Source organism: Neolamprologus multifasciatus, chromosome 23 (genome assembly GCF_963576455.1).
Source record: "Neolamprologus multifasciatus chromosome 23, fNeoMul1.2, whole genome shotgun sequence".
In the NCBI taxonomy this organism is placed as follows: domain Eukaryota; kingdom Metazoa; phylum Chordata; class Actinopteri; order Cichliformes; family Cichlidae; genus Neolamprologus; species Neolamprologus multifasciatus.
In genome coordinates this window covers 3,576,624-3,604,150 of record NC_140460.1, presented here as the reverse complement: position 1 = coordinate 3,604,150, position 27,527 = coordinate 3,576,624, and the positions used below count along the sequence as shown (strand labels likewise).

The window sequence follows — 27,527 nt, the reverse complement described above, 5'->3', positions numbered from 1 at the left end:
TCAACTCAGGAGTAAACAAACATGGTGTCTTTACTGAGCAGCTCTGAAGTAGAGACTTTTATATTCCATCTATTTGATATAATGCTTTGAATAGTATGCCCATACCAAAGGTCAGCCATTCAAAGCAACAGACAATGCATACAAGAGGCGAAGAAGGGAGTGCAGGCAGGGCGGAGCGGGTAGAGACGACTGTCAGGAGTGATTTATGATGGAAGGAGGAAGAGTGAAAAGGCAATGCTATGACGTCTGGTTGGGAGACAGTTTGTGTTGAGTGGTTTGGAGTAAAAGTTAGAGAGGGAAGGCGGGAATGGTTTGGATATGTACAGAGAAGAGATGAGTGAATTTAGTGGGCAAGCGATGTTTAACATGGAGTTGCCAGGCAGGAGCAAAAGAGGAAAATTACAAAGAAGATTCATGGATGTAGTGAAGGAAGACATGCATGGGATTGGTGTGATGGAGGAGCATGCTAGGGATAGGGTGAGATGGATTTAGATGATCCACTCCTGAGATGCCTAAAGGAAGCAACCAAAAGAAGAAGATGAAGACTTTGCCTGGTATTCCAGACAAACTACGACTTGTGAATCCTGATTTTAAGACATGCCCAGAGTACTTACAGGGACTAGAAAGAGAGAGCAGATTTTTCCTGTTTTGGCTTCCCTTCATTGGCTCCCTGTTAAATCCAGAATTGAATGACCTTATAGTACCATATTAACCCATTAGAGCACTTCACTCTCGCACTGCAGGCTAACTTGTTGTTCCTAGAGTATTTAAAAGTAGAATGGGAGGCAGAGCCTTCAGTTTTCAGGCCCCTTTTCTGTGGAACCAGCTTCCAGTTTGGATTCAGGAGACAGACACTATCTCTACTTTTAAGATTAGGCTTCAAACTTTCCTTTTTGCTAAAGCATATAGTTAGGGCTGGACCAGGTGACTCTGAATCCTCCATTAGGTGTAGGCTGCTGGGGGATTCCCATGATGCATTGAGTATTTCCATTTCAGTCACCTTTCTTACTCACTATGTGTTAATAGACCTCTCTGCTGAATCAGACGTGTTATTAATCTCTGTCTCTCTTCCTATCCTGTCTTCCTTCTCTCACCCCAACTGGTCACAGCAGATGCCCCCGCCCCTCCCTGAGCCTGGTTCTGCTGGAGGTTTCTTCCTGTTAAAAGGGAGTTTTTCCTTCCCACTGTTGCCAAAGTGCTGCTCATAGGTTGTCATATGATTGTTGGGTTTTTTCTCGGTATGTATTATTGTAGGGTCCACCTTACAATATAAAGCACCTTGAGGCGACTGTTGTTGTGGTTTGGTGCTATATAAATAAAATTGAATTGAATTGAAAGACAGAGTGGATCATTAATCCAAATTATCCTTAATTTTCTCTGATTCCTGGATTGAGGGTACACTGAAAACCCTAACCCTAACTAAACACCCCGATTCAGTTTAAAAAATATTCTGCACGTGGTGTTAATATAGGAGAATTAGCTGTGCATCACAGGGATCTGGGACTGAACCATGACCCATGAACACCATGCTGTTATGGGGAGGACTACCTGTTCCAGCTCCAGATGAGGTTCAGATGTGAAGCAGGGATTATATTTAGTGTCTCATACTGTATCTCTCTTTATATGACTCATTTGCTGTTAAGTGTACTGTATGTTTTATAAACTGCTTTAACATAAAATATGTGTAAAATGAAATGTAAGAAATATATAAACTGTACATTAAGTTGTAACTATTTTCATTTGTTAAAAGCCAGCTTGACTGTTACAATGTAACAGCTATAACCCAGTGACAGAGCAGAAGGTCAGAGAAATGTAAACACAGAGAGGACACACTGCAGACATTACAAAGTGATGTAAATGATTAGATGTTAAAATGTTCATTAGAGCACACAGAAGATCAGATTTATTTTTTTTTACTCAGTACATATGCTTTTCAAAAGAAGAACTCACGTCAGGAGGTTCAGACTGTCCAATCTGAGACTCGTTTGGAAGCTGTGTTATCCTGACAACCTCACGAGCCCCTGCAGAATGCTACAGGGTAGCAGTCAGCTGATAGGCCTCAGCGCACATTAGAGTTTGTTCCAGAACAACTGCTTTGCACAGAAAAGTAAAAACAGTAACAGAGGTGGGTGTTTGTGACATGGGCATTTGTTTGTGATGATTGTGAATATGTGCGGTCGTTTAAAATGGATCGCTGGGTGCACTGTATGCAAATACTGAGTGCAACTTAGGCTCGTGGTAAGCACTAAATTGTCACAAGAGTCAAAGTGAAATGCCAACTGTGCAGCAAAGAAATGTGATCTCATCCCATGTGATAAATGTTTCAGAAACGATGCATTAAAAACACATTTAGTGATCTTGGGATTGATTTAATAAAAGCCAAATATACAGAGGTTTTATGTAATATGAAAAGTGACACTGTAACGCAATTAAAACTACTACAAAGTAGTTAAACGTTTTTTTAATTACTAACTTGAGTATTAAAATAGTAATCTATGATTTGACAAAGTGTGTAAATTGGATGGATGCCTACTTTGGTAGTTTGTTTTAATTTCACATCAACAGGAACAGGAAATCAACTTTTTTGTACCTTGTAAATAAAACTTGGTGTTGACATAGTTTGGGAGGAGGTGGAAAAGCAACAAGCGAAGCATTTTGGAGTAGTTTCACTATCTGCAGCTGATGTGTTTCACCTTTTTGTAGTTCCTTATTTCACAAAGTAATTAGAAAAGAATGGGAGGAAGAAGTTATTTCCTTACTCCTCAAGTGACTTCCTGGGAATGACTTTTTGTTTTTTAAGTGTGGCTGACCGCGTTCATTTCTTTACCGAGCTCATGATTATCACCTTTTTAACCACCACAGCTCACCCAGTGTAACACAAAAAATGTCAAGCTGTGTAAAAACACGAGCCTTCTTTTTTAACTTTAAACATCTGTTTTATTCTTCGTATACTGAACTGTGTTTACTGCATTTAAAACATATATTAAACTGAACTTTTAATAAAGTAAGACAATACAAACACCTTGTGCAACTGGTCTGTTGAGTCACAGTGAGTCATCACCTGTGCAGATGCCACATTTCAACCTGTTTCTTTTACAAGCTTCTGGGTCTGCAGTTGTGACACTAACAATAAAATGCCCCAAATTTAAATCTCCTGTGCACGTACTTCACTGCAAAGTGTTTACAATGTTGCTAGAATACTGCTGACCTATACATTTTCTCTTTACAATGTTTATTTCTTTATTCTTTTAAGGAACAGTGAAGCTTTGTCCCGATTTCTGTCTTCGTTTTAAATCTTTCTCTTCTGTCTGATGTGACTCAGAATAAGGCCTCTAAATATTTTTTCAAAACATACGACAAATTATATGTAACAGTTCTTTTACACTGTAACTACCATTCCACAAGGGGGCAATGCTGACTTGTGTATTGTTCAACTCAGGAGCTCGAGCTTGGCACTAAACTACTCTGTTTCACAAACTACAAGTTTTCTTAACCATTAGCTCTATTAGTTCTACATTTAGTATACGTGTCTGGGGGGTTTACAAAAGTTTTATAGCAGTACATTTTGGATATAAGTGGTCTTATTTTCAGGGTACTGGCTGGCATGTTACCATCCCAGGTTTCTCTAGGCTTATTAACATCACTCATCGTCTACACTTAGTGATCCTGCATGGAAACAAATTCTAAGAAATGCAAACACGGGTCCTGACAATCCTGTCTCTAGTCCCAGGTAGTTCTGGAACTTTCTACCCACCTTTTGTAAGACATACTTGCCCGTTCTCATTCCCTTATTCAGGATATTCACTGGAATTTCATTCTCTTTCTCTTTCTCTCTCTCTAAACAGGATGTTTGTGTCTCAGCGGGGACGCAGTAGACCAGTGGAAAGCTGATGATCTGATAGCCTCACCGTGGAGTGTCTAGCTTCCCCAATGATGTGACAGATTAACTGGGATTTAGGGCTTCCATTTGGATTCCCCACTAAACCAACACACTGAAAGAGACAGCAAAACACAGGAGGTCGTGCAACCGACAGCGTGCGTTGAGAGTGAGGCACCCCCCTCCCCGTGTGATATTTCACATTGCTTCTCAGCCTCACGTGTCAAACCCAAGCAGGCTCACACTCTGTGTAAAAAAAGAAAAAGAAAGTAAATGTTCAAAGAGATCTCAGGATGTCATACTTCTTATCTACAGGAGGTGATCTCTGATTTGTTTGGGTGCTGGTTAACTAAAGATCAAGTGCAGTAAAGAATGTTAGCACTGTTTTATATTATGACCAATAATACAAAGATGAATACAGTCGTAGGTGATATAATAAGACTCGGGGGACTTGAGTTTCCGTGTATTGTGCTGGTGTGCGTGTGAACAAACTCCAGTTAATGTCCGATGGCTGCCTGGGCAGTGATTTGGTAGCACAGGATCTGAATCATGAGTACAAGCTATTTCATGGCGAAACAATGTTGCCCCAGTGTGAGTTATCAAAGCACGACGTAGAATAGAGGGGAAACCTGAGGTGGAGCAAGACTGACATTTTTTTTCCTTTCCTGTGCTTTTGCAGAGTCTTAATTGTTTCATATAAAGTGACAAATGCAAATTGCAGAGTTACCTTTATTGAACTGGGAATAACTTAATGTAAAATACAAAAATATATGCTGTGGTTACACTCATATCCTAACAGCATATTCTGTTCTCGTATTTTATTAATAGCCTGGATGACTTTTCCTGTAGAAAAAGATGTTTTCGTGGAACAGTTGTGGGCATTTCCTGTGAGACACAACAAGCTCAAATAAAAACACAGGAGTGGAAATTTGTATGTGGTTCTGCCCTGTCCCCTTTTAGTGCTGCTCCACCCTCTGACTCCCATATCACTCTCCGTTTCACAGAAAGTCTCAGATTTACCATTTTTGGCCCAAACTTATTTCATTAGTAGCTCAGCAGCTGAGTTGACTTGAAACATTTCATCTTTTTTTAAAAGGCATCGTTTTTCAGGTAGTTAATGTACAACATTACCAAACGATGCCTGTTGCACTAAAGCGTCAACAAAATTCTATTTTAACCCAGAAGAAGGATCAAAGCAGGTCAAACATCTCCGATCTGACTGACACAAGTGATTCTCTGTTTGTAGGATTTCCGTTCGTGTTATTTTTTCAAAATATGTACAAGAACCTGAGTGTGAATTAGGGCGGTAAGTGGTGTCATTAAGTCACTGACGCGCAGACACATAGGCCTTTCACTCTGAAGACCCACTGGTGTGTGTACACACAAGTCCCATAGATACAGCACACAACCTGTCTACTGTTCCCAGTCCACAGTTAATCTGCGATCGTAACCAGCTGCCTTTTACTGGCTCACAGTCATATGAGTGGATACAGGCTGTTTGAAATGTTACGCCATTACTTAACGGTCGCTGGTTTGCTACTGTAGTCACTCAATCTTGCTCCATGCAAATTGTTCATATTCCTTATTGATTTTTTTAAATAGCATTTTTCAGTTTATATTTATATGTGTTTGCAATGATCATACTTAATAACGAACAGTGTTGGGGAGTAACGGAATACATGTACCGCCGTTACGTATTTAAAATACAAAATATGAGTAACTGTATTCCGTTACAGTTACCGTTTAAAAAGGTGGTATTTAGAATACAGTTACTTTGTTGAAATAAATGGATTACATGGCGGTACTTTCCTGTTTCATATTGTGGCGGGTCAGGACTGTTTGGGTTTTGTTTGACAGCTACGTTCTGTTGTTCCAGGCGGCACGGTTACGGTTGCCATGGTTACAGGGTGACGCTCTCTCTCTGCGTGTTTCCTGGGTGAGAGAGGCCTTTTTGTTGTTGTTGTGCTAAGCTAATAGGCAGAATGCTACAGGTATAGCTCTAAAGAATGTAGCATCATAGGCAGTGTAGTCCGTGCTGCAGGGAGAATGGACTGCCATACACGTTATGTGTCTGTGAGCGAGGGAGGGAGAAAAAGGAAAAGTACGAGCTGTCATCGAGCAGAAACGGGAGCTGGAAGCATGTAAATATAATAATAACCACTGCAGCCAAGAAGAGAGCCTGACGAGCCCAGTTGTAAGTAAGCTATTAAGACTCGACTGTACACCGTGTTCGTGTTTTCCTCCAAAAACAATAAGTTCTGTTGGAGCAGCCTTTCAACGCCTCTCTCTGTCTCTCGCTAGCAAGGTTGACCCAGACAACAAAGTAAAGCTAGTTTTCAACTACGAGCCCGACACAGAACCCACCGTATTAGCCAGAGGTCCCTTTACTACGGTTCGGAGCCGCGGACCTTCAGTAACAGTAATAAATCACAGCAATAGTACATTCATGTAGTTGTAAACAGCATGATAATATATTAAGTAATCCAAAGTATTCAGAATATGTTACTCTCATTGAGTAACGTAACGGAATACGTTACAGAATACATTTTGGGGCATGTATTCTGTAATGGAATACATTTTAAAAGTAACCTTCCCAACACTGATAACGAACGACCTAAACTAAAGTAGAAAAGCCTGTCCCAGTAGCCTGTGCCCGTCTCTATTCTGATTGTTAACAAAAGTGGTGTGGTAATTTTCCATGATGACTGTTTTCCCTTAAACGGTTTACAGCTATACTGGAAGTAAAATGTTCCAAGACAGCATGAATGCCAAGTGAGCGAGTGCCTTTGTGGTGACGGTCTCAGAGAACTGGCAGTCCACTGAGAGGTCAGGTCTTTATCTTTTGGCATGTGTCCATAAAAAACAAGACACAAAAAAATCCATTGGGTTGAGAATTGCAGAGGAAACTAAGAGGCCCAACCTCTTTGGAAATGCAAGTTTCCCTGTTTTTATTCGTCTCACCTTGATAAGCCTTTGCTTTGCTGAGCACCTGAGCAGTATGATAAGGTGCAGAACCAAGATGGGAACTGTAGCAGTACAGCAGGGTGAAATATGGGTGCTGGAGACAAGTTAAAAACCTACAAACACAAGATAAAATGCCCTTCTTATTTGCGAGTGCTAGCTTTTCAGAACAATTTAGAGATCTTATCTAGAAGACAATGTTTTAAGAAGTGTGTGCATGTGTGTGTGTTCCCAGAATGGTGGCTTGTAAAGGTGACGGCTGTGTTGGAGACATATGTCTACTTTCCTGTGGTTTGATTGTTTTAGTTTAGCCTCCAGGGAAAATGGTCCAGAGGTCCAAGGCGAGGGCAAGGTCGTGGCAGTTGTGCATGTCAAGGTTTGTGCGTGTCTGCATGTGTGTGTGTTTGTGCATGTCTGTGCAAATGTCAGATTTACTTTACCTCAGTCAGAGACGTTGTGGAGACGTTGGCTTTATGGCTTTCCTGTAGGAAAGGATGATCTCACAAAGCAGGCAAATCTTTAGTGCTTATACAGCAGGCGCACAAAGCTTATACAGGACTGGATCTGACACACTGCTGCTGGATCTACTGTTTGCAGAGCAGTTCATTTATTTTAACAGCACATTCTCCCCGGGCAACTCCAGTACACCTCTTCCACCCCCATTCCTCTTGCTTGTTCCTTTCAGCCTTCATCAATAAACAAACGGTGACAATCACAGCCACATTTCTCAACCACCATTGAAGCCTGCCATTGTTAGACCCTCTCAGAAACCACCAGAGCTCCCATAGCACACTCGCAGGGAGAAGATGACAGATGTGGCATGACTGGCTGGCTGGATGGGAGGTGGAGCAGACTGCTGTGATCTCAACAGTGTGATGGACCATCATGTGTTGGAATCATAAACAAAGGTAGACTTCTGAACTGCAGACCGCTGTGTGCCTTCTTGGAAATGTGTATGTGTCACCAGATGAACTGCAGCGACATGTGCCCCGCAGATGGCCCGAGCTTTTGTACAGTGGCTGAAAACATCATTACTCATCGCTGTGTTCAATCTGAGGAATAAGAGCTCATTTCAAACCTGTGTGCCAGTGAAAGCATGTTGACCAGGAACTAAAATTCAGTGCTTTACTTAAATGAAAGAGTCGCAGTAATGTGTGATTTGATTGTAATTATACTTATGCAATCAAATATATCTATTTATACTCAGTTAACTTACTATAATGTCAAAATGTAATAAATTAGAGTGACTGGTTTCAGCTTGATGTCTATGGGAAAACTTTATTTAAAAAAGGTCGGACAACTAAAACAAGGTAGTTGCAGTAGGCTAACATTAGTTTTAAAAAAGAACTTACTTCCAGATCCTTCTTTAGGTTGGAGGTGGAGTCTTTTGACGCTGAGAGCAGCAGGTTGCTGACAGAGTTTGCATTGCACGGACAGATGTCACCCATCCCTTTCTTCTTTAAATATGAAGTTGTGTTGGAGTTTCTAAGTAACAAATCTATTCCTGCCCGTGCACTGCTGGCTCTGTTGTGCTGGCTCCGGGTCCACTGTGTGACTGACACCAGCGACATTAACAGGACGCTTACATTAGAGAATCTTATTGCATGTTTTGTTTGGATTTCCGGCAATGCATTTAATCACCAAAATTAGAGAGGCCATAGCCTAACATATGAAACAGGAAAAGACCACCGTGTAATCCAATTATTTCAACAAAGTAACTGTATTTTATCACCTATTTAAACGGTAACTGTAGCAAAATACAGTTACTTATATTTTGTATTTTAAATTCGTAACTGTGTGAGGCAACAGTGCTAACACCATTTTACCAGGTTGCATGACAAAAACATGCTTAAAAAACATGTTTTTTTGAAGCTTAACATAAATGGGTGGAAAAACACTGATGCATTGCCTGGGCAAATAACTCAAAAGTAACTCTTCTCAGTAACCAAACTTTTAAAATTGAATTATAATCATTATTCCTTAATAGAGTCAGATAATTTGTGTTGTAATGAAATGGTTGTAATATTCAGGCCCTTAGGCACTATTGCAACAAAACTGTCATGCACCCTTGGTTGGTTGTGTCTAAACTGTGGCTGCAGTTTTTGTACTGACATGTGGGTTCTATGATGGGTTCACTATTTGTAGTTTTGCTTTTCTGTGTTTGTGTACTTGATTGAGATCTTTTTGAGTTTTGCATGGTGAATGTTTCCTGTTTTTTAATGATTTTATTCTCAGTTTAGTTGTTGCCACCCTTGAAATCTACTTTCTGTTTGTGGTTGAGGCTGTGGTTTCTATTTGATTCCTTGAGCTTCAGCCGACGCGTTTCCCTGTCAAGTTACTTCCTGTCATTTTTCTAATGTGTCTTGTATTTATTTTTATTTGTGTGTCATTGCATTAATCAGTGCTCCACTTCCTTCATCACCTGTTGTATATCTAAAGCGTCAGTTGGTAAGTGCTCTCAGCCAGAGTGTCTGTTTACCACAACTTTGTGAGTTCCTGTTTATTGCCCCATTTTTCTTTTTTGTTATTGTTTCCTCTTCTTTTGACCATAATAATAAAGGTTGGTTTATAAGTCTTTAAACCTGTTCTGTGAGTGCTTCCTCTGGTTGTTTTCCTGCTCCCTGTTTTAAAATTTCACGATGATATGATCCTGTAATGTCCTAGTGTTTTATGCATTACATTAAATCCACAGTTCATTGCTGCATTTATGTGACCTCTGGAAATCCCTTCTCTGGGCCTGAACTCATTTAAGGTGAACTGGGGGGATTACTTCAGTAAGACAATATGAAGCCACTCTGTAAATGGGTTACTGCAGCATGGATCTCTAGGAAACCAGTCTTGCTATAAAAACAGCCAGGCCTGTCTTGTAGTCTGTTTTTATTTTTATTTTAAAAACCATTCAAACATTTTAAGTATCATGGCTGTTTTGGTATGACAAAGGGTTTCTAAGTAAAAGTATGTTAGAGGGGTAATAATTATTCTTTACAAGCAGGTCTACCAGGTAAACATTTGATGATTTGTATTCCTCACATGCAGATTTTGGGAAGGTTACATGGTCAAGTCAACCTTTGTTGGGCCCTTAGTCGGTTATCACAGTGGGCCTGTCTAATGAGATGTGAAGTGTGTGTTTTAGCCTTTATTTTGTCCGGCATGTCCCTGGAGCCAGAGAGCTTTAGGATGGCTGTGTCCGATGGCCAACCTGTCTTATTGTTGTTGCTGGTTGAGTGGTCACCATGGCAGCCTTTACTACCTCTGCAGATCTCTATCGAGCCTTTCTTTATGTGAACCATCGCTATGTCACACAGACCACAGAGCCCACTGTCAGCGAGAGACCGGTACCCAGGCTGAACACCATTCACACAGTAATTCATTCACAAACATGCACCATTCATCTCAAACAGCAACTATGGCAAGGTCACGTTCTGTCAGAATGCCCCTGAGCATGTCCACATAGTCTAACCCCATATATGAAAGGATTTTGCTGTTTAATTTATCAGCACTATAGGAAGCTCCTTATAGTTAGTGGCTTACCTTGAAATCTCTGAAAAATTCAAGAGTTATATACAGAACACAGTGAACTTTAGTTAAAATGCTAAGAGATCTGAGCAAAATGTGTCTGCAGAGTGTTTTTTTATAGCAATAGAAAGTATTTGAAATGTCTGTTAATGTAGTAACCATATCCGAAGAGCAATTTGATCAGCTGGACCAACATAAGTTCATTTTCCTCATTTACATTTTATAATATTTAAAAAATGTAAGACTTTTTTATATTATACAAAAAATCTTTTTACAATCTATACATTTTTTTAAAACTTGTAATTGTGTATTAACATGCTATACAACAACTGACATGCTGAAAAATTAGTTATTAATTTTGTTACACCGTACTTTAACAATTTTACCAGTTTGTCGTGGTTAAGAGAGAGCTGAGTGTAAAAGCGACGCTCTCGATTACTTGTCGATCTATGTCCCTACCCTCAGCTATGGTCACGAGCTGTGGGTAGTCACCGAAAGAGCAAGATCACGGATACAAGCAGGGAAAATAAACTTCCTCCGATGATTGGCCTCTCCAGAGAGAGGCGAGGAGTTTGGCCATCCAGGAGGGACTGAAAGTAGAGCCGCTGCTTCTCCACATCGAATGGAGCCAGTCGAGGTGGTTGAGGCATCTGACTAGGATGCCTCCTGGGCACCTCCTGGCTGAGGTGTTCTGGGCATGTCCCACAGGGTGGAGGCCCAGCACATGCTGGAGAGATTATACCTCTCAGCTGCCCTGCAAACACCTTGTTGTATCCCCAGAAAAGCTGAAGGAGGTCTGGGCTTCTCTACTTAGGCTACTGCACCCGCAACCCGGGCTCGGACAAGTGAATAAAAATGGATGGATGAATTTTGTTACCCTTTTTGCGAGTAAGAGGAGAAAACAAGTGCCAAACTGAGTAGCTAGTGCTAGCTTAGCTTAACTTTGCACAAAGAATGGACACCGGACCACAGGCCTCTAAACAATTTTTTACATCCCGTCTAATGAAATTAGAGAAAAACTAACATATTGTGACAAGCTAATACTTACTTATATTCCTACTATTGTATACTGATGAAAAGAAAGAGTTCTGTCCTAGCCTGTCATGGTATATATTTTAAATCTTATTTAATGCCTTAAAAAAATGTAATTTAGAAAAACAATGTGGACACAGTTGTGGGCGTGTGGTGTTCTGCAGCCTCGAGATAAGATACAAATCAAACTAAGAAATCGTAAACTTTTTAAGCTAGTTAGCAGGTGGTTAGCTTGACTTAGCACAAAGAATGGAAACAAGACCAAAGAGCCAGCCTCTGTAGAAAGATAACGCAATACAGAACTTTTATGTAATGTATGTAACATTTGTTAAATACATTTTTGATGAAAATTGAGGAAAAACAAAACGATATAGTGACAAGCAAATACTTATTTACGAACTTACTTTTATATACTGATGAAAAGAAAGTGTTTTGCCCTTTTGTACCACGTAACAAATTTTATACCTTGTTTAATTAAGTCTAGGTGTGTTGCAGGCATAAGATAAGATACAAATATAACTCTCTATAAGAAAACTGAGCATATCAACATTTTAAAAGTAAAAAGTAGTAAAAAGTTAAAAATAAAGATTTTCAAGTGACCACATTTAGTGGAAGCAGCTGGAAGATGCGTATGCTGATGTCACACAGACATGGACATGGTCTAATTCTGACCCTGCCACTCAGATGTTGAAATTGAGACTTATCAGGCCAGGCAACATTTTTCCTGATATGTTTTCTGCAGTTTCGGTGAGCCCACGTGAACTACTGCCACTTCAAAGTCACTGAAATCACCTTTTCACTCCAACACGTGTACCTAATGAATTGGCCATTGAGTGTATGTAATTTAGCTTTGTTTATGAATTTAGATCTGCAGTGTTCGTGAGGTCTGATCTGTGTACCACTTTGTGCTGTTAGTAAAAAGGACAGGGAGGGAAAAGCATGCACGTGCTCGTCTTTGAAAGGTCTGAGTGATTCTAAATCTGCACTGATGGCATTTATAGATTGAGCCTGGTATGCTTCTGTCAGTGGGTTAGTTCTTTCTCAGGCCTCTGCTGCCTTTCTTTTTAGGAACTGAGAGTGTGGGGTTCAGTAAAGGGTTTCTCGGGAAGATTGCTGGTGATGGTGGATGTGGGGGTAGCGGATAGTGTCTGATTGGGGTCAGCGGTACATGTGTGGAGCAGACACACTGGGCTCATCTCAAGGGAAATGCACTTTTGACATCATCGTAAAGAATAGCAGCCGGTGAAAATAAACCTCCGAAAACAGGATGCAAAATTCCTGAATGTAAAGGATGCATATTTTCTTCTGCGTGACGGCCTCTTAAATGTTTGTGTTTAACAAATAGCCATGAAAACCACATGAAAACAGAGTACAGAAACACATGCACACAAAAGTAATTAGACGCAGACATGCATCATGCCTACAGAAAAACTCATTCGTCTTACACACACACACACACACACACACACACACACACACAGAGGATTCTTTCCCAGCCATTAGAGAAGCAGTTCTGAGAAAATTGGGCATGACTGTTTACATGAGAGGGGTCCAAGTTATTTTTACCATTTTTTTCTGGCAAATAGTTTGAAGTTTAGTGTTTAGAGCCCTAAAGAATATAAATAACATCCTAAAGATCTTGACATGTGAAGTCGCAGGCTTATTGTGTGAGAAAATAGACGGTGACATTTCAAAGTTGGGGGTGGGGCGGGGGGTGGACGATGAGAAGTTCAGATATGGAGCTGTGTTTACATGCACTTAATGCTATTTTGAGGTCCACAGCTTTTTCATTGTGTTTTACTGCGAGTCTTGAGAGTTTAAGTCGTGCAGCTGTTTCTGAACATGAATTTTGTAACACAAGAGATCACACATTTCCAAAGTGCACGGCAAGAAGGGTGTGTTTGCGTGTTTGTGTGTGTGTGAGTGTGAACCAAGAAGGGCTGACTGAGGATTTCTAGCTGATAATTCCTCTGCCTTCCTCCCCCCTGACAACTGATTACAAGCAGGATGAAGTCTTTGTCAAATCACACGTCGCTTTATCTTCCCATATCCTACGTTCATATCTTCCTGCACCTGTGTGTGTGTGTGTGTTTATGTATGTAAAAGAGAGACTTTGATGGAATCTTAATGTAATGTTACTAATGTTAAATATGTGCATCCATCTGTCCTCCAATTATTATTCCAGCTGTGCGTCCTTTGATGGAACTATTTTGAGCTAAATGCAGATAAGAACGTTATCTAAAAGAAGCAGTATGGCTGTATCTCAGACAGGCAGTCACCTTGTGCCCTTAAAGATTTCAGACCTCTGCTGATAACCCACCAGCAGCACCAGTCCTCCAGATACACTATCAGCCCTCAGAACTCGACTCACAGCCTCCAACAGTGAGGTAACATGATTCACGAAGGAAAATATGTGATGGTACTCAGCATCCAGATAATGTTCAGATCATGTGGGCTGAGCAGAATCAAACCAGGGGTTTTGTTGTTATTGCTGTAATTTTCTGTTTGGATCCGCTAAGTGCAAATAGAATATTTTTACTCCGGGGAAATCAAAGGAATAACACCTCAATTTTTGTGCATATTCGATAATGAAATTACAAAAAAAAAAACACTAAACCCCAAAAGAGAGAATGCATTTATGTTTTAGTAATAAGTAACCAAGCGAGTGAGGTAAACAGAGAAGATGTTTTAAAGTAAAACCAAGTAAAAGTTGCAAAAAACTGTAAACAGATCCATTTCTCTTAGAACCATCAGTCGCTTCAATCGACACCAGCAGAGTTGTTTTTTAATCTGTCAAGAATTAAAAGGAAGTCACTGATGTAGTCTGAGGTGATCTGGAAAGTGATTTGAAAATCAGAATAAATAATTTTGCCTCTAAGCAGTAGAGCTGCTTTCATTTTAATTTTTGTGATCATTAGTTTGGTTGCAGCTGTGCAATCTTGATCTGTGGTTTGTTTCCACTGTGGATGTCATAATGCAATAATAAAGACAAATGTAAACAAAAGTGTGGGTGAGTCTTCGCTTTTGTTGTGTGAGAGTATGCTTTAAGTGTTATAAGGCTTTTGATGTTTAAATTTTGATGAATTTAAAAGATTCCAGACTCAAGATTGAAGGCTCTCTATGGTCATTACAAATAAAAATTTAAATAACATAAATATACTGACACATTATAAATAAAAATACAATAATTAAACACAATTTAGTAACATGTATTAAATAGTGAACGTGTTTATGTATATACACACAACCGCACATGCACACCCACATATCTGCTCACACGTACACACATAAATAAACCATCCATCCATTCGCTTCCGCTTATCCTTTTCAGGGTCGCGGGGGGCGCTGGAGCCTATCCCAGCTGTCATAGGGCGAGAGGCGGGATACACCCTGGACAGGTCGCCAGTCTGTCGCGGGGCCAACACACAGGGACAGACAACCATTTGCAGTCACATTCACTCGCACATTTACACCTAGTGGCAATTTGGATTATCCAATTAACCTATCCCCACATAAATAAACATATGACAAATATATAAATACATACCCATTAAGACTGGGATTTAATATTGCATGGTTGGACTGAACATGAGTTCTTTATGTCTCTGTAATACTGATTAATTTAACATCAGGAAGCGTAACCACCTCTATTAAAAATTGAAGTTTTTGGCAGTTTGCTGGTCTGGATCAATCAGGTGTGTATTAATACAATAGCACAGTCTTCCCAGGACTGAACATCCCAATATATCTGCTCTGAGGTCAGACAGTACAATGCTTAGCTGGGAAAAAAACAAATAAATAAACAAGCGCTTCATCTCACACTCTACAGGTCTCAGGTAGCATGTTACATGTTCAAGTTCATGACAGTCCAATTAGAGGAAATACTGAAAAGGTATGGCTTGTTTCAAAGCGATGACAGTAGAAAGCTTCTTCTCTGTAGCAAGAACGTGGCAGGGGTTTGATGAAAACCAAACACACCTCAGACCAGCTGTGAAGCACAGCGCTGGAGGGTGGAGGAGCGATTTGGGCTGGACACCTTGCAGTAACGTTGAACATGAACTCCTCTGTATACCAAGGCCATCTTGGACCAAACCTGGTAATGCAACAGGACAATAATCCCATGCTCTCTGCACAAATCTGCACAACTGAATGGCTACAAAAGAAAAGAATCAAGATGTTGCAGTGGTCCAGTCAAAATCCGAGTCTCAATTCAACTTAAACACTGATATGAGTTTAAAGAGGGATGTGCATAAACAAATGCCTGCAATAACTTTCAGGTTATTGCTACTAAATGTGGTTCTACAAGTTACCGAGTCATGGAATCTACTTAGTTTTTCATAGACCGCACAGAGTCTTGTGAAAACCTTCTTTTCCTCATGACTGTGCATGTACAAGATTGTAAACTAAAGGTTTTTACATGGAATTCCCCAACGATATATTTCAGTCAACATGTTTGCACATGTACATGCAAACATAAAACTGTGAAAAAAACTCATCCTTTCAACCTTTCAATGAATATTCATTTTGTGAATAATGTTACAGAGATCCTCTGCCAAATAGCTATAAGCAAAAAAGAAAAGAAAAACATCTGTCAGATTTGCTAACCTCTCAACTGAAAGCAAAATGTTCCCATGATGAGAGAGTTCTAGAAAACAAATCTCCACCGCTTTGGCAAAATTCCAGCAACCAAACCTGAAATTAATAAATGGGGGCTTCACCAAATTAGTATATCCAGAGGTTCCTCCAAACAACATGTCACTATCCAGCCAACATGTCTAGATTCCAAAACCCAAAGCCTGGGCTGTGGTGACCAGGGATGGGCAATCTGATTACTTTTTTCAAGTAACGAGTAAAGTAAGAGATTACTATTGCAAAAACGGTAATTAGATTACCGTTACTTTCCCGTAGGAACGCTGCGTTACTGCGTTACTAAAACCGTGATTTTTTTCCGAGAATGTCTCATGACAGTGACGTAAGCGAGTGCGACGTTTGTGACAACAGCTGTGTGCAGATCAACAATGGATCATATATCGAGTGCGGGAGAGAGTATGAGCGTGCAGCGTTTAAAGCGTGGAAGTACTGACCTTACTTTGAGTTTGATTCCATAAAAAGTGACAAAAACATTAGCGTCCACTGTTCACTGCGTGGGAAGAAAACTTCTTTTTACAGCGAAAAAAAACCCCTAAACTTCCGAGCAAGCACCGAGTGCGCTATGACATAATGGGAAACTCACAGAGAAACTCGCGGATTCTTCCACTGACCGCTGCACACCTGCACCAGGGTAAACCTCCGCCTACCTCACTCCTGCTTTACAGGTGAAAATAGAGCCAAAGGACCGCTAGTCTTTGACTTTATTTATTTTCTGCTGTGTTTTACTTGCATCTATTTGAAAGAGTGAGTGTAAACACAAATATATATATATATATATATATATATATATATATATATATATATATATATATATATATATATATATATATATATATAATGTGCTGGAATGTGCAGAAAATAGGTTTAAATATTAAACAAATTTCTTCCAGTCAGAGAATGTTGCATATAATTAATTTTTTGCTTGATGCATGAAGTTAAAAGATTAAAACTAATAAAACAAGTTTTAAAAAGAGACTTTTCCATTTGATTACATTTTGTATGATGGATTATGTAGAAAAAGTAGAATTGGGCTGAAAGATCTATCGCTTTATCACCTATTCATGTTGTAAATTGTGTTTTTAAAAAGTAACTAACTAAGTAATTAATTACTTTTGAAAGTAAGTAATCAGTAAAGTAATGGGGTTACTTTTTTGGGGAAGTAATCAGTAATTAGTTACTGATTACTTTTTTCAAGTAACTTGACCAACACTGGTGGTGACTGCCCCAGTGCTAACAGCTCAAACTCTCAATTTAGACATTTAGACATGTCACAGCACTACTTGAATTTGAATAATAACTTCAGTTCATACCTATTAGTTATGATGTAGTTTGGCAATTTCACAAACCAAATGCCATCAGGTAAAAAATAAAGTCTGGCCATATCTTCTCTGCCCAAAAACTCAGACAAACACTGATGTAACCTTAGCCCTCGTCCTCAGACAGATACTTGTGGTGGATACTTCCAACAAAAAGCAGACAGAAACTGGCAGCCCTTTAGAAACCAAGGAAAAGTTTTGTCTTTACTAACATTCTCTGTCACACTAAAGATAAATCACTGGTTGGTCTCTTCTTGAGCTCAGTCCTTTCAGCCTGCCAAATGGTTGCATGGTTTATACAAAATGAAATTTGGCTATTTTCATCAACAACAGATGGATTTGCGAACCAAAGGAAAATAGAGTCTAATGCTGCTCTCTTCCAAACTTCAACCAAATGTAGTTATCAAAGAAGTTAATCTAATCAGAACCCTGTGCTTTCACACTACAGCATACCACAACATCACATCTACAGGACAGCAAGTAGGTTGCATATATTACACATATATTACATGCACACATTACATTTATTGTTACATATATCTGCATGGTGTCCATCAAAAGTTGGATTACGGTGGTACATCAGTTGTCATTTACTTATCGAAGACATAAAAAATTCTCAAATTCATCGTTAATAAATAAAAACCATGTGTGCATACTTAATATACATACTGTAAATCTATGTATGTCTAATTTTGTAACAGAACATTTTTTTAGTGGGTGTGGGTAAACAGCAGGAGTGGAGGGCAGTGGGTCTACGGCCTGAGAGGCCTTCCTTTTCCACCACCAAAGTTCCTCCTTCGCTCCCACTACACTTTGCATTCCCAAACTCACTAACTAACAAACTAACTCACCACTGGAGCTTGCGTCATTGTGCCCTGACTCACTCACTAATGTGCATGCATATGCACACACACACACACAGCAGAGCAATGGCAAATTACTGAGCCTAGTTTTCAGGATCTGGTGACCTGAAGCATTTCCTCTTTCCAACACAGCACCAAAAATCTAGGAAGTGTGTTTCCAACACCGAGCCAAGGCCTTTGGAGTGTTTTTCTTTGGTTATAAATGTGTTGTCAGAGTGTCTGTACATCTCTTGCTCTCAGGGTAAAGTCAACAGCTGTGGAGGTCATTCATTAATCTACCATGCCTGAGCTGACATTTGTAAGAGGACCAGACTGCCTGTAACCCCTCACTATCTGTGATATCACAGAGCCAGCGATACAGCTAAGAAGAAGAAGCTGTCTGCTCGGCTGCACCTTGGCCTCCTGCTTTTTCTGTCTCTTACCATCTCTTCTTCTTTTCATCACTCTTTGTTACGCTGTCGGTCTGAGTTAGCCAGAAGAGCCATTTTCCAGCCTGTCCAATGCTACTTAAGCTCCTTCGATCCAGGAAAAACAAAGAATGCGAAAACAAAAAATGGAAGTGATGGACACTTTGAAAAACAGAGCCATTCTTAGAAAAGAGAAAAAGGGAAAACAAAACAAAATAGCCCCGCTTTCACTTCTTTTTTAGATGCTTTTAAAACACATCAAGGATGACTACCTTGCCTTGGAATAGGCTTATCGAGCAGCACAAGTCAAATCAATCTGTGACCGCAGAACGAGGCCTTGGATCCCGTCCTTAAACTTCACTGCAGTTTAATCATGTGTAGTTTTGTATTTTTTTACTTTCACTTTTAGGTCGAAATGACTGAAACGTAGTCACAGTCAAAGTATATGTAACCTAAACAAACACGCAAATTATGCTGGTTATAGGTTTAACATCGATCATGTTATTGACATATGGCTGTATTTTATTGAAAACTAAATGAAAAGCTAATTTTTTCCATGCGCTTATACTTTTCTCTTGTCATTTCTTTTTCTTCCCATAACAGTTAAAACTGTTCACAACTCCTTGAGCTTTATTTTTGCCAGTTTTCTTTAGGTTTCAGTAGGTAAACAACCGCAGATCAGCAAATTTCTTACTGTTTTTAGGGCAGATTTCCTACGAGAGTGTTAACTTTCATAAACTTGAGTGAATTTATGCAGATAAAAATGCAGTGCAGTTAGTTTCCACATAAAGTGGGCGAATGTGGTCTCACTACTATTTATCCGTCTTTACTTAACACTGAAAGCTTGTGTTTGATTTGTTACAAATCAATAATGTCAGGAATTAAAATAGTCTCTCCATTGTTACACTATAGCAGGAAAAGTGGGGAAAGCACTTGTCTATACACTCACCATTCATTCCTCAGGTATACCTGTTTAGTTTCTCATTTATGCAAATATCCAATTGGCCAATCACATGGCAGCAAAGTAGCGCATTTTAGGAATTTGGGTAAAGACAACCTGCCGAAGTTCTAACCAAGCATCAGATTAGAGAATAAAGGCAACTTGAGTGACTTTGAATATTGGACAGTTGGACTGGGTTGAGTATTTCAAAAACTGTTGATGTACTGGGACCAAGCCAAACAACCACTCATTACCACCAAGGTATGCAAAACAGCATCTCCGACTGCACAACACTGAACCCTGAAGCAGTAACAGGGAAAACCACACCACGAGCCACTCCTGAGAATAGGAAGCTGTGGCTACAAGTTCACACGTGTCACCAATGTTAGGGAATAGAAGCTTGGAAAAACGTTGCTTGCTCTAAGGAGTCTCGATTTCAGAATTTGTTGTAAACAATATGAAACCATGGACCCATCCTGCCTTCAGCGGTTCAAGTTCACGATGGTGGTGTAATACTATCTGGGATATTTTGTTGGCACATTTTTGTTACCGTGATATCAACGGGACTGTCACTTTATGACCAGTGTTCCATCTTCTGACAAGCCAGGCCACAGAGATCACATAATCTCAAACTGGTTTCTTGAACATGACAATAAATTCACTCTACTGAAACGGGCTTGACAGACCTTTGGGATGTGGTGTAATGGACAAAAATCTTTAAAGTGTTTCGAGCACCTTGATTAATGAAGAATTAAGGTAGTTCTGAAGGCAAAAGGAAGTCCAACCTGATACTAAGATACACTAAATAAAGTGGTTTTATGCAATAATGATAAGGCTTGCCATAGTGTTTTCTACCTTCTTACCTATGTCCAATTTTATTTTTGTTTTTTCCCTTTGAATGCTGTTCTGACTCCCTTCTGACTCATAATTAATAGTTAAAGGAAATACCACCCTGCTGGCCAGGATTGATGAGACTGGGACAGTCAAAGCTGGAGAGTCAAAGTGAAAGGATGCTAGAAAGTCCGTACAGAACCTACTGTGGATATTAAGGAGGTCAACTTTACTACTTTTTAAGCAGACAAGGACATGAACCTTTGATTTTACATTGAGTATATCTCCTTTTTGGAACTCACAAATCCATCCCTAACCTTTTTCGCCAATATGGACCTTCCTGCAATGACCAAACTGTCACAACTCCACAAGCTAGAGATGACACCCATGTGCGTAATACCCCAGTATCTTATCTGTTCAGAGTAAGTGCATAAAAGGAGAAGAAATTCGTAACTCTTCCTTTTCCATCCTTCAGGTGGCTCCAATGGGAGAGGTCTGACCTATCTCACACTCCTAGTGCACGAAAGGGACTCAGTGATCCTTTATCTGAGCATGAAAAACAATGAGTGGATTCCAGTAACTTCTTGGCCTGTCAGTGGAGGAGAATATTCCACAGATGGCTGATTGTGTTATGAAAATGAAATATTAACCTTTGGATAGAGTGATATACTTTGGTTTGTGATTTTCCTCTGCAACATTTCCGGTGTTTTTAAGGAATATGATTTTATACTGGTAAACATCAAACGATCAAAACAACAGGCGTGCTACAATGATGTAATGCAAGCGGCGTATTAAGGCCCAACGGGCAAAATCTATTACATGTGTTGCAACAAGTAAGAGCAGCAATTTTATGACACACTGGAAGAAACAAATTAGACGTTGTTCTCTGAAATAGTTAGCTGTCCTTTGACCACGGAGAACAAAAACAAATCGCTTTGACCTACACTTGGAAAATAAACGGTATCATTCACACTGCACGGCTCAAAAGTGTAGCGCAATGACTCGCGTGGGTTCGACTTCTCTCCTGACTCATAATTAATGGTGAAAACCAAGTGGAGAGGTGAGGGAAAATCCCGCCCCGTTGGCTGTGAGGGGTGAGACCGGGACAGTCAAAGCTGGAAGCTGGAGAGTCAAAGTGAGAGGACGCTGGAAAGTTAGGACAGAACCTACTGTGGATATTAAGGAGGTCTTTACTTTACTGCTATTTTTAAGCGGACAAGGACATGAAACTTTAATTTTACATCGAGTATATCGCCTTTTTGGAACGCAACAATTCTGCGTCTTTACGCACGAGAGAAAAAAACAAATAAAGCAACAACTTCGACATTTTTGGAAATCTGCTCATTGCAGGGATGTTCAAGCGAGCCACAGCATTCTAACAGGTAGGATAACTTTCTAGCGTACTGCTGCGGGAGCGAAGAAAAACACACCAATTGCGCAAAGACTGCGCTAACAATGCACGAGCTCTGTGTCATTTTTGATAACTTTCACAAAACAGGAAAGTCAGCAAGAGGAAAGTTACGCAGAGGCAGGATTTCAATTAAAGCCTCTGGCATTTTTTACTTCTGTAAAGAAGTTGGCTGTAACACTGCGCCTTGTTTCTGAAACTGGAAGAAACTTAATTTATGTTCATCGTCATTGTGAGGGGGGCATTTCTGGATCATTTAAAGACCTTTATAAAAGTCTTTTCTTTTTTAAGGAAAGAAAGAAAGAATAATAAATGATGACATAAACACTCCCCAGACTCATTATTCAACTATAATGCCAAAATTGTAAGTACTTGAAGTAAGTGGTAATGGATAGAACAAAAGAACTGGCAGTTTAGATCATCTGATTTTTTCAGTTTCTTCATGAGACTGTGTTTTATTTAACCTGTAAGTGCCACTGCTGTCTCTGTCAGGACACTTGTCTGAAGGGATTTTTGTTCTGATGTACTTATTTGCTTAGTTGCATAGCTTTAAACTGGCAATACTTTCCCTTTTTTCAATGCAGATTTGATCTTTCTATAGAATAATCTTCTTTAGTTCCTGAGCTCAGAGAAAACCGAGTAATTTTTTTAAACGTTATCTTTTAACTTTTCTTCACAGGCTCCTCAAAGGATGTGACTCTGCCAACTTGAGCACCCTTGCCTCTGTGTCCAGTGCTGTGCCGCCCTCTGCTGTGTGACCGAGGAAGGTCAAGAAGGGCCAGGCAGTATGAGTAATCAAATAGAGGAGGGGATGAACCCTGTCATCATCGTCCACTACAACCACTCGGGAAAGTGGGAACGGCCCCGCGTCAGTGGGGCCTGTAAAATGGTGCTGCTGCTCCTCATTTGCGTGCTGATTGTTCTGGAGAACATTACAGTTCTCCTCGCCATCTGGAGGAATAAGCGCTTCCATAGCCGTATGTACTTTCTCATTGGAAACCTAGCGTTGTCGGACCTGCTGGCTGGGGTGGCTTATATGGTTAACATCTTTACCTCGGGACCCAAAACCTTCTTCTTGACGCCACTGGAGTGGCTGGCCAGAGAAGGCAGCATGTTCGTAGCCCTCAGCGCTTCCACCTTCAGCCTTCTGGCCATTGGGATCGAGAGGCACATGACAATGGTGCGTCTGCGCCCCTGCGAGACAGCAGGTCGAGGTCGGCTTCTAGCACTGCTGGTAGCCTGCTGGTTTGTGTCGGTACTGCTGAGTGCTCTGCCCAGCCTGGGCTGGAACTGCCTAAACAATCTGCCTTCCTGCTCCACAGTGCTGCCACTCTACGCTAAGAGTTATATTGCTTTCTGCATCAGTGTGTTCAGTGCCCTGTTGGTGGCCATCATTATACTCTACATCAGGATCTACCGTCTGGTGACCTCCAGTAGCCGCAGGGTGAGCAGCCGGCCTTCAGAGCGTTCGTTGGCCTTGCTTCGTACGGTGGTTATCGTGCTCGGGGTTTTTGTCATGTGCTGGTCTCCCTTGTTTCTCCTGCTCCTGCTGGATGTTGGTTGCAGTCCAGATAAGTGCCCTGTTCTCTACCAGGTGGACTGGTTCATTGCCCTCGCTGTACTCAACTCTGCCCTTAACCCCCTCATATATACTCTGTCCAGCAGAGAAATGAGAAGCGCATTTTTCCGGTTGCTGTGCTGTTGTCAGACCAGCATGGAGCACACTGGGAATCCTGCAGCAGGCAACCCCAACCTAGGGACAATCATCCCCACAGGAGAAAACAGCAAGACAAGTTTCGGTGGAGGAGGGGGGAGCGGGGATGGGAAGTCTACAATGAATAGAGGGAAGGTTCCCACACCTGTGAACTTAGACAACAAGCATGGAGATCCCTCCGCCACCGCCGTGCCCCATCCTTCAGGGCCAGCAGACCTGCTTTCAGCTGTACTTGTCAAGGCGGGAGCGCTGCCAGCTCTCAACAAGTTTTAAATGGAAAAGCCTAAATGAGGCGTTACAGCTACACAGAAACAGACTGGTCTGATATAATCCTGCTACCAGCCACTTTTTGCTTGTACAGTGTCGTTTGGGAAGCACGGCTTAGATGAAGTATTGATAAAATAATTCAGAAATTCATTTGGAACCAAATGCATCTGATTCTGAATCATAGTACAAAGAAACTCTTTTAAAGCCAGTCAAAGGAGCTTGCAAAGAAAAGCGTCTGGACTTCTTTAAGTTGCTTGAAGACGTTTCACCTCTCATCCGAGAAGCTTCATCAGTTCTAAGGTCAAATGGTGGGGAGTCCCAGATTTAAACCTAGTGGGAGTTTCCCCCCACAGAGGGACAAAAGGACGAAGAAGCTTCTCGGATGAGAGGTGAAACGTCTTCAAGCAACTTAAAGAAGTCCAGACGCTTTTCTTTGCAAGCTCCTTTGACTACGATGACCTGGACGACTGAGAACCTTCACAGACACCTTTTAAAGCCACTATTTACAGGAACTCAGATGTCTTTTCCAACACTAGACTCACTCGAATACAGCGTCGGAGACTTACTTGGATTTAGAAATTTTCGACATTGAATTCATATTGACTGGGGATGCCGTAAAGTAGGATTTACTCTTTTAGTGTTTTGTCAGTCATTGAGTTTATTTTTTTTTATCTTGTCATTTTAAGCAAAAATGATCAAATTCTTGCACTTTTCTTTTTTTTTGCATGTACTATACGCAGGGAATCTTCAAACCTGCATTTTTCATTACTTGACTTGATAGACTATTTATTTTCTGTGAGAACATTTGCCACCTTAATGCTACACAGCAGTGTTTTATTTTTGCCTTGTTTTTTGCTTTGTGTGCGTGAAACCCATCATGGTACTAGGACTTTACCGTTCACTTTATTATTGATTATTTGCAATGCACTGTGAGAGAAACCTATTCTATAAGTTTAGTGCCAGACTAGCAGCCTCATTAGGCTGTGATGTGCATAATTACAAACCAAAAACAACAACAACAAAAAACCTGTTGGTTGAAGGAAAAATGACACTGCTAGTAATTGATTCTTACCACTAGTGGGCAACATAGTAAAGCATGCCCTGATGGTAGTGCTGCAGGAGGTGGTGTTAATTTGCTCAGCTCTTCATTACTATTCTTGGTTCATCTTTTCATCAGTCTAATCTAGTCAACAGAAGCTACACTGTGAGCAAAATCGGCCTGGCTAATAGTGACAATCGTGAAAACTTTAGGGTCTCATCAGCACATCTACAAACCACTTGCCCATCAACTAACCACTAGTGAATACGAGTGTTGGATGTGAATTATTTAAAAGTTGTAGACTATAAATGACATTTATGCTGAGGGTGATGTATTGCCTGATACGTTAAATAGCAAATAAAATTATATTCGCTTTTATCCGCTTTTCATGCGTCATTTTGTTTTATGGAATCAGGGGTTCGTTCCGAATCCCCTTCCTCTCATTTCGTCTGTCCCTGTGATCGCTGCATAAATTTGCTAAAGAATAGTCATAAAACCCGATGATAATAACCTTTTGCCAGATGAATGGTAGATTCTACTACTATCAATCCTTCATAAGATCCTTATTGAAGTCTAAGCCGTGAATTCCACACGTTTATTAATGTGCGGTATAATTTCCCGTTGGTTTATTAATTGCTTTTCACAGAGGAGAGAAGAAATGTCATCAGATTTAACCTGCTGCACTCATTTAATACCCTAATGGGAGCACGTTCCTGCTATCTTACACGCCTACACATGCAGACATGGGTCAGACGCTGATGAATAATGCAAAAAAAATTCTTCATCCTTATTATGACTTGATCTTTCCAGTCAGTGAGGTCATTTACCGATAAAAGGCGTACTTCTTGTGGCTACTGTGGAAAAACAGTCCGGGTGTTGTATGAATCCTATGAAAATCATTTAGGGTGTTTCTTTAACAAAAAAAGAGTGATACCTGTGTGAATGATTTGATTGGCAGAGTATAACAGATGTGTAAGCAGCATATTTTCCAGACGTTGATAACTAAAGACAAGGAAAGAATTTGTTTGTTTTTGTCCTAAAATACTGCTGCACTAAAGCGTACTTTTACACCGAGCTGACAAATGAGCAGAGTTTGATCTTTTTACTGCACTGCGAGACCAGACAGGTGCTGTCAGAGTGGCATTTTATACTTGCCTCAGCTAAAGGATGTGTCTCGGCTCTGCACTTCCAGCTCTGATGAAGAGAGACAGCGAGGACGCAATACCGGCCGAACATTTCCAGCTTAAAGGTCACTGACTGCTTCCTGTCAGAAATGTCTGAACACGTTCTTTTCTGAATTAGCTGGGCATGATTGTGGCCTTATGCCACGTGGAACACCGGAAAATGTCCAAATGTTGAGCTGTGTAGTGTGATTTATAGACAGTGTATCCTGAGTTTCCTGAAACAGTTTACCCAATCTCTGCTTCACCCTCACCATTGCTTTATTAAATCACATCCTCATTTTAGTTCCGCTAAATCTGTCTTTTTTTGGTCTGAAAACGGGTTTGCAAAGAATAGAAGATAAATAAAAATCCATAAAAATAAGCAACATACAGAATAATAGAAAATTTCACTCTCAGAAATTTCACCTGAGGGGATCCAGCGATATTTAAAACACGTTAAATTAAAGCTATTCCAAAAAGGATGATTATTCTTCATCCCCTCCTTAACATAAAGTTTGGAGTTTGAGATAAATCTTTTAATGTCATGGCAAAAAAAGAGAAAACTAAATATTGTGGCACTATCATGTACAAATACGCTAATGTAACAGCAAGATGGAGTGCTCCTCCAAAATATAGACAATACAATGGAAAAAAAAAAAAAAATCATAGGCAGAATTGTCAAAAATAGAAGCAACACAATCACAGTGGTCAAGATTACAACAATGTGGGATTTTTACGGGGACCAAAATATTTAACAGCTCACAAAAGGCAACAAAGTGAAGATCAGCTGCAATCTGTGCAGATCAGCTGATCTCAGTGTCATCGAGCACCAGGTGACGGCTCGGCTGAATCTGTTTGAGACATCCCACTCGCCAAATATCAGCGAAACAGTCCATGCTGACTTAACCTGCCCAGAGCTGCGGTATCTCTGCAAGCCACTTTGCAACCCACCTGTATTCCACCCCTTTTACTGCTCAGTTCTATGCTGGGATTTTGCTAGTGATCTCACTCCTCCAGCTGCCTCCAGAGTGGGGATGTGAGCTCCTTATGTTTTTATGCTTTATGAGAAAGGGTGGGGAGGTCCCAAAACAGAGCTACACTGACATTTACAAATGACTACAAATGTAACCTAAGACTTTCTTTTGACTATAGTGGTGTTGGCTGAAATGTTATTTAAGGACGTGTGTAGTACTGTGAGCAGTTAAGAAAGTACAGTGAATTACAGTTTCCAGCTGATTTTAGACTCCTTTTTTCATTCTGACCTTGTATTTGGATCAACGTATTAGAAGCAAGTCATAAAAAGATGTCAGTCTGTCTTGAAATGACAGACAGTTCTTGGTTGACCCAAGTACATTTTCTTGAAATAACCTGGTTGACAGTGTTGGAGATGTGCTGGCAAATGTTTAATAATATAAACCTATAATAACTTACAGTATATATCAGCTGTGGTTTCCTAACATCACTTACTGCCACTGATAATGATTTTTGTACAAAACCTTCTTAACAAACACAGAAGCAGACAACAGTCATTATTTTTTAAGAG

General features: G+C 40.3%; 1 protein-coding gene across 1 annotated transcript; it reads left to right on the top strand.

The window, feature by feature from the left end:
* The first annotated feature begins 20,571 nt into the window (after positions 1 to 20,571).
* On the top strand, positions 20,572 to 25,189 carry s1pr3a (sphingosine-1-phosphate receptor 3a). The gene is made up of 2 exons (XM_085150426.1): positions 20,572 to 21,775; positions 22,481 to 25,189. Exon 2 carries the CDS (start codon positions 22,589 to 22,591, stop codon positions 23,786 to 23,788), a length of 1,200 nt encoding a protein of 399 aa, XP_085006552.1. The 5' UTR covers positions 20,572 to 21,775; positions 22,481 to 22,588; the 3' UTR covers positions 23,789 to 25,189.
* Positions 25,190 to 27,527: the final 2,338 nt, after the last annotated feature.

What these genes read in the sequence shown, in the direction of transcription:
- s1pr3a (XM_085150426.1), top strand. Translation starts at nt 22,589, where the DNA reads ATGAGTAATCAAATAGAGGAGGGGATGAACCCTGTCATCATCGTCCAC.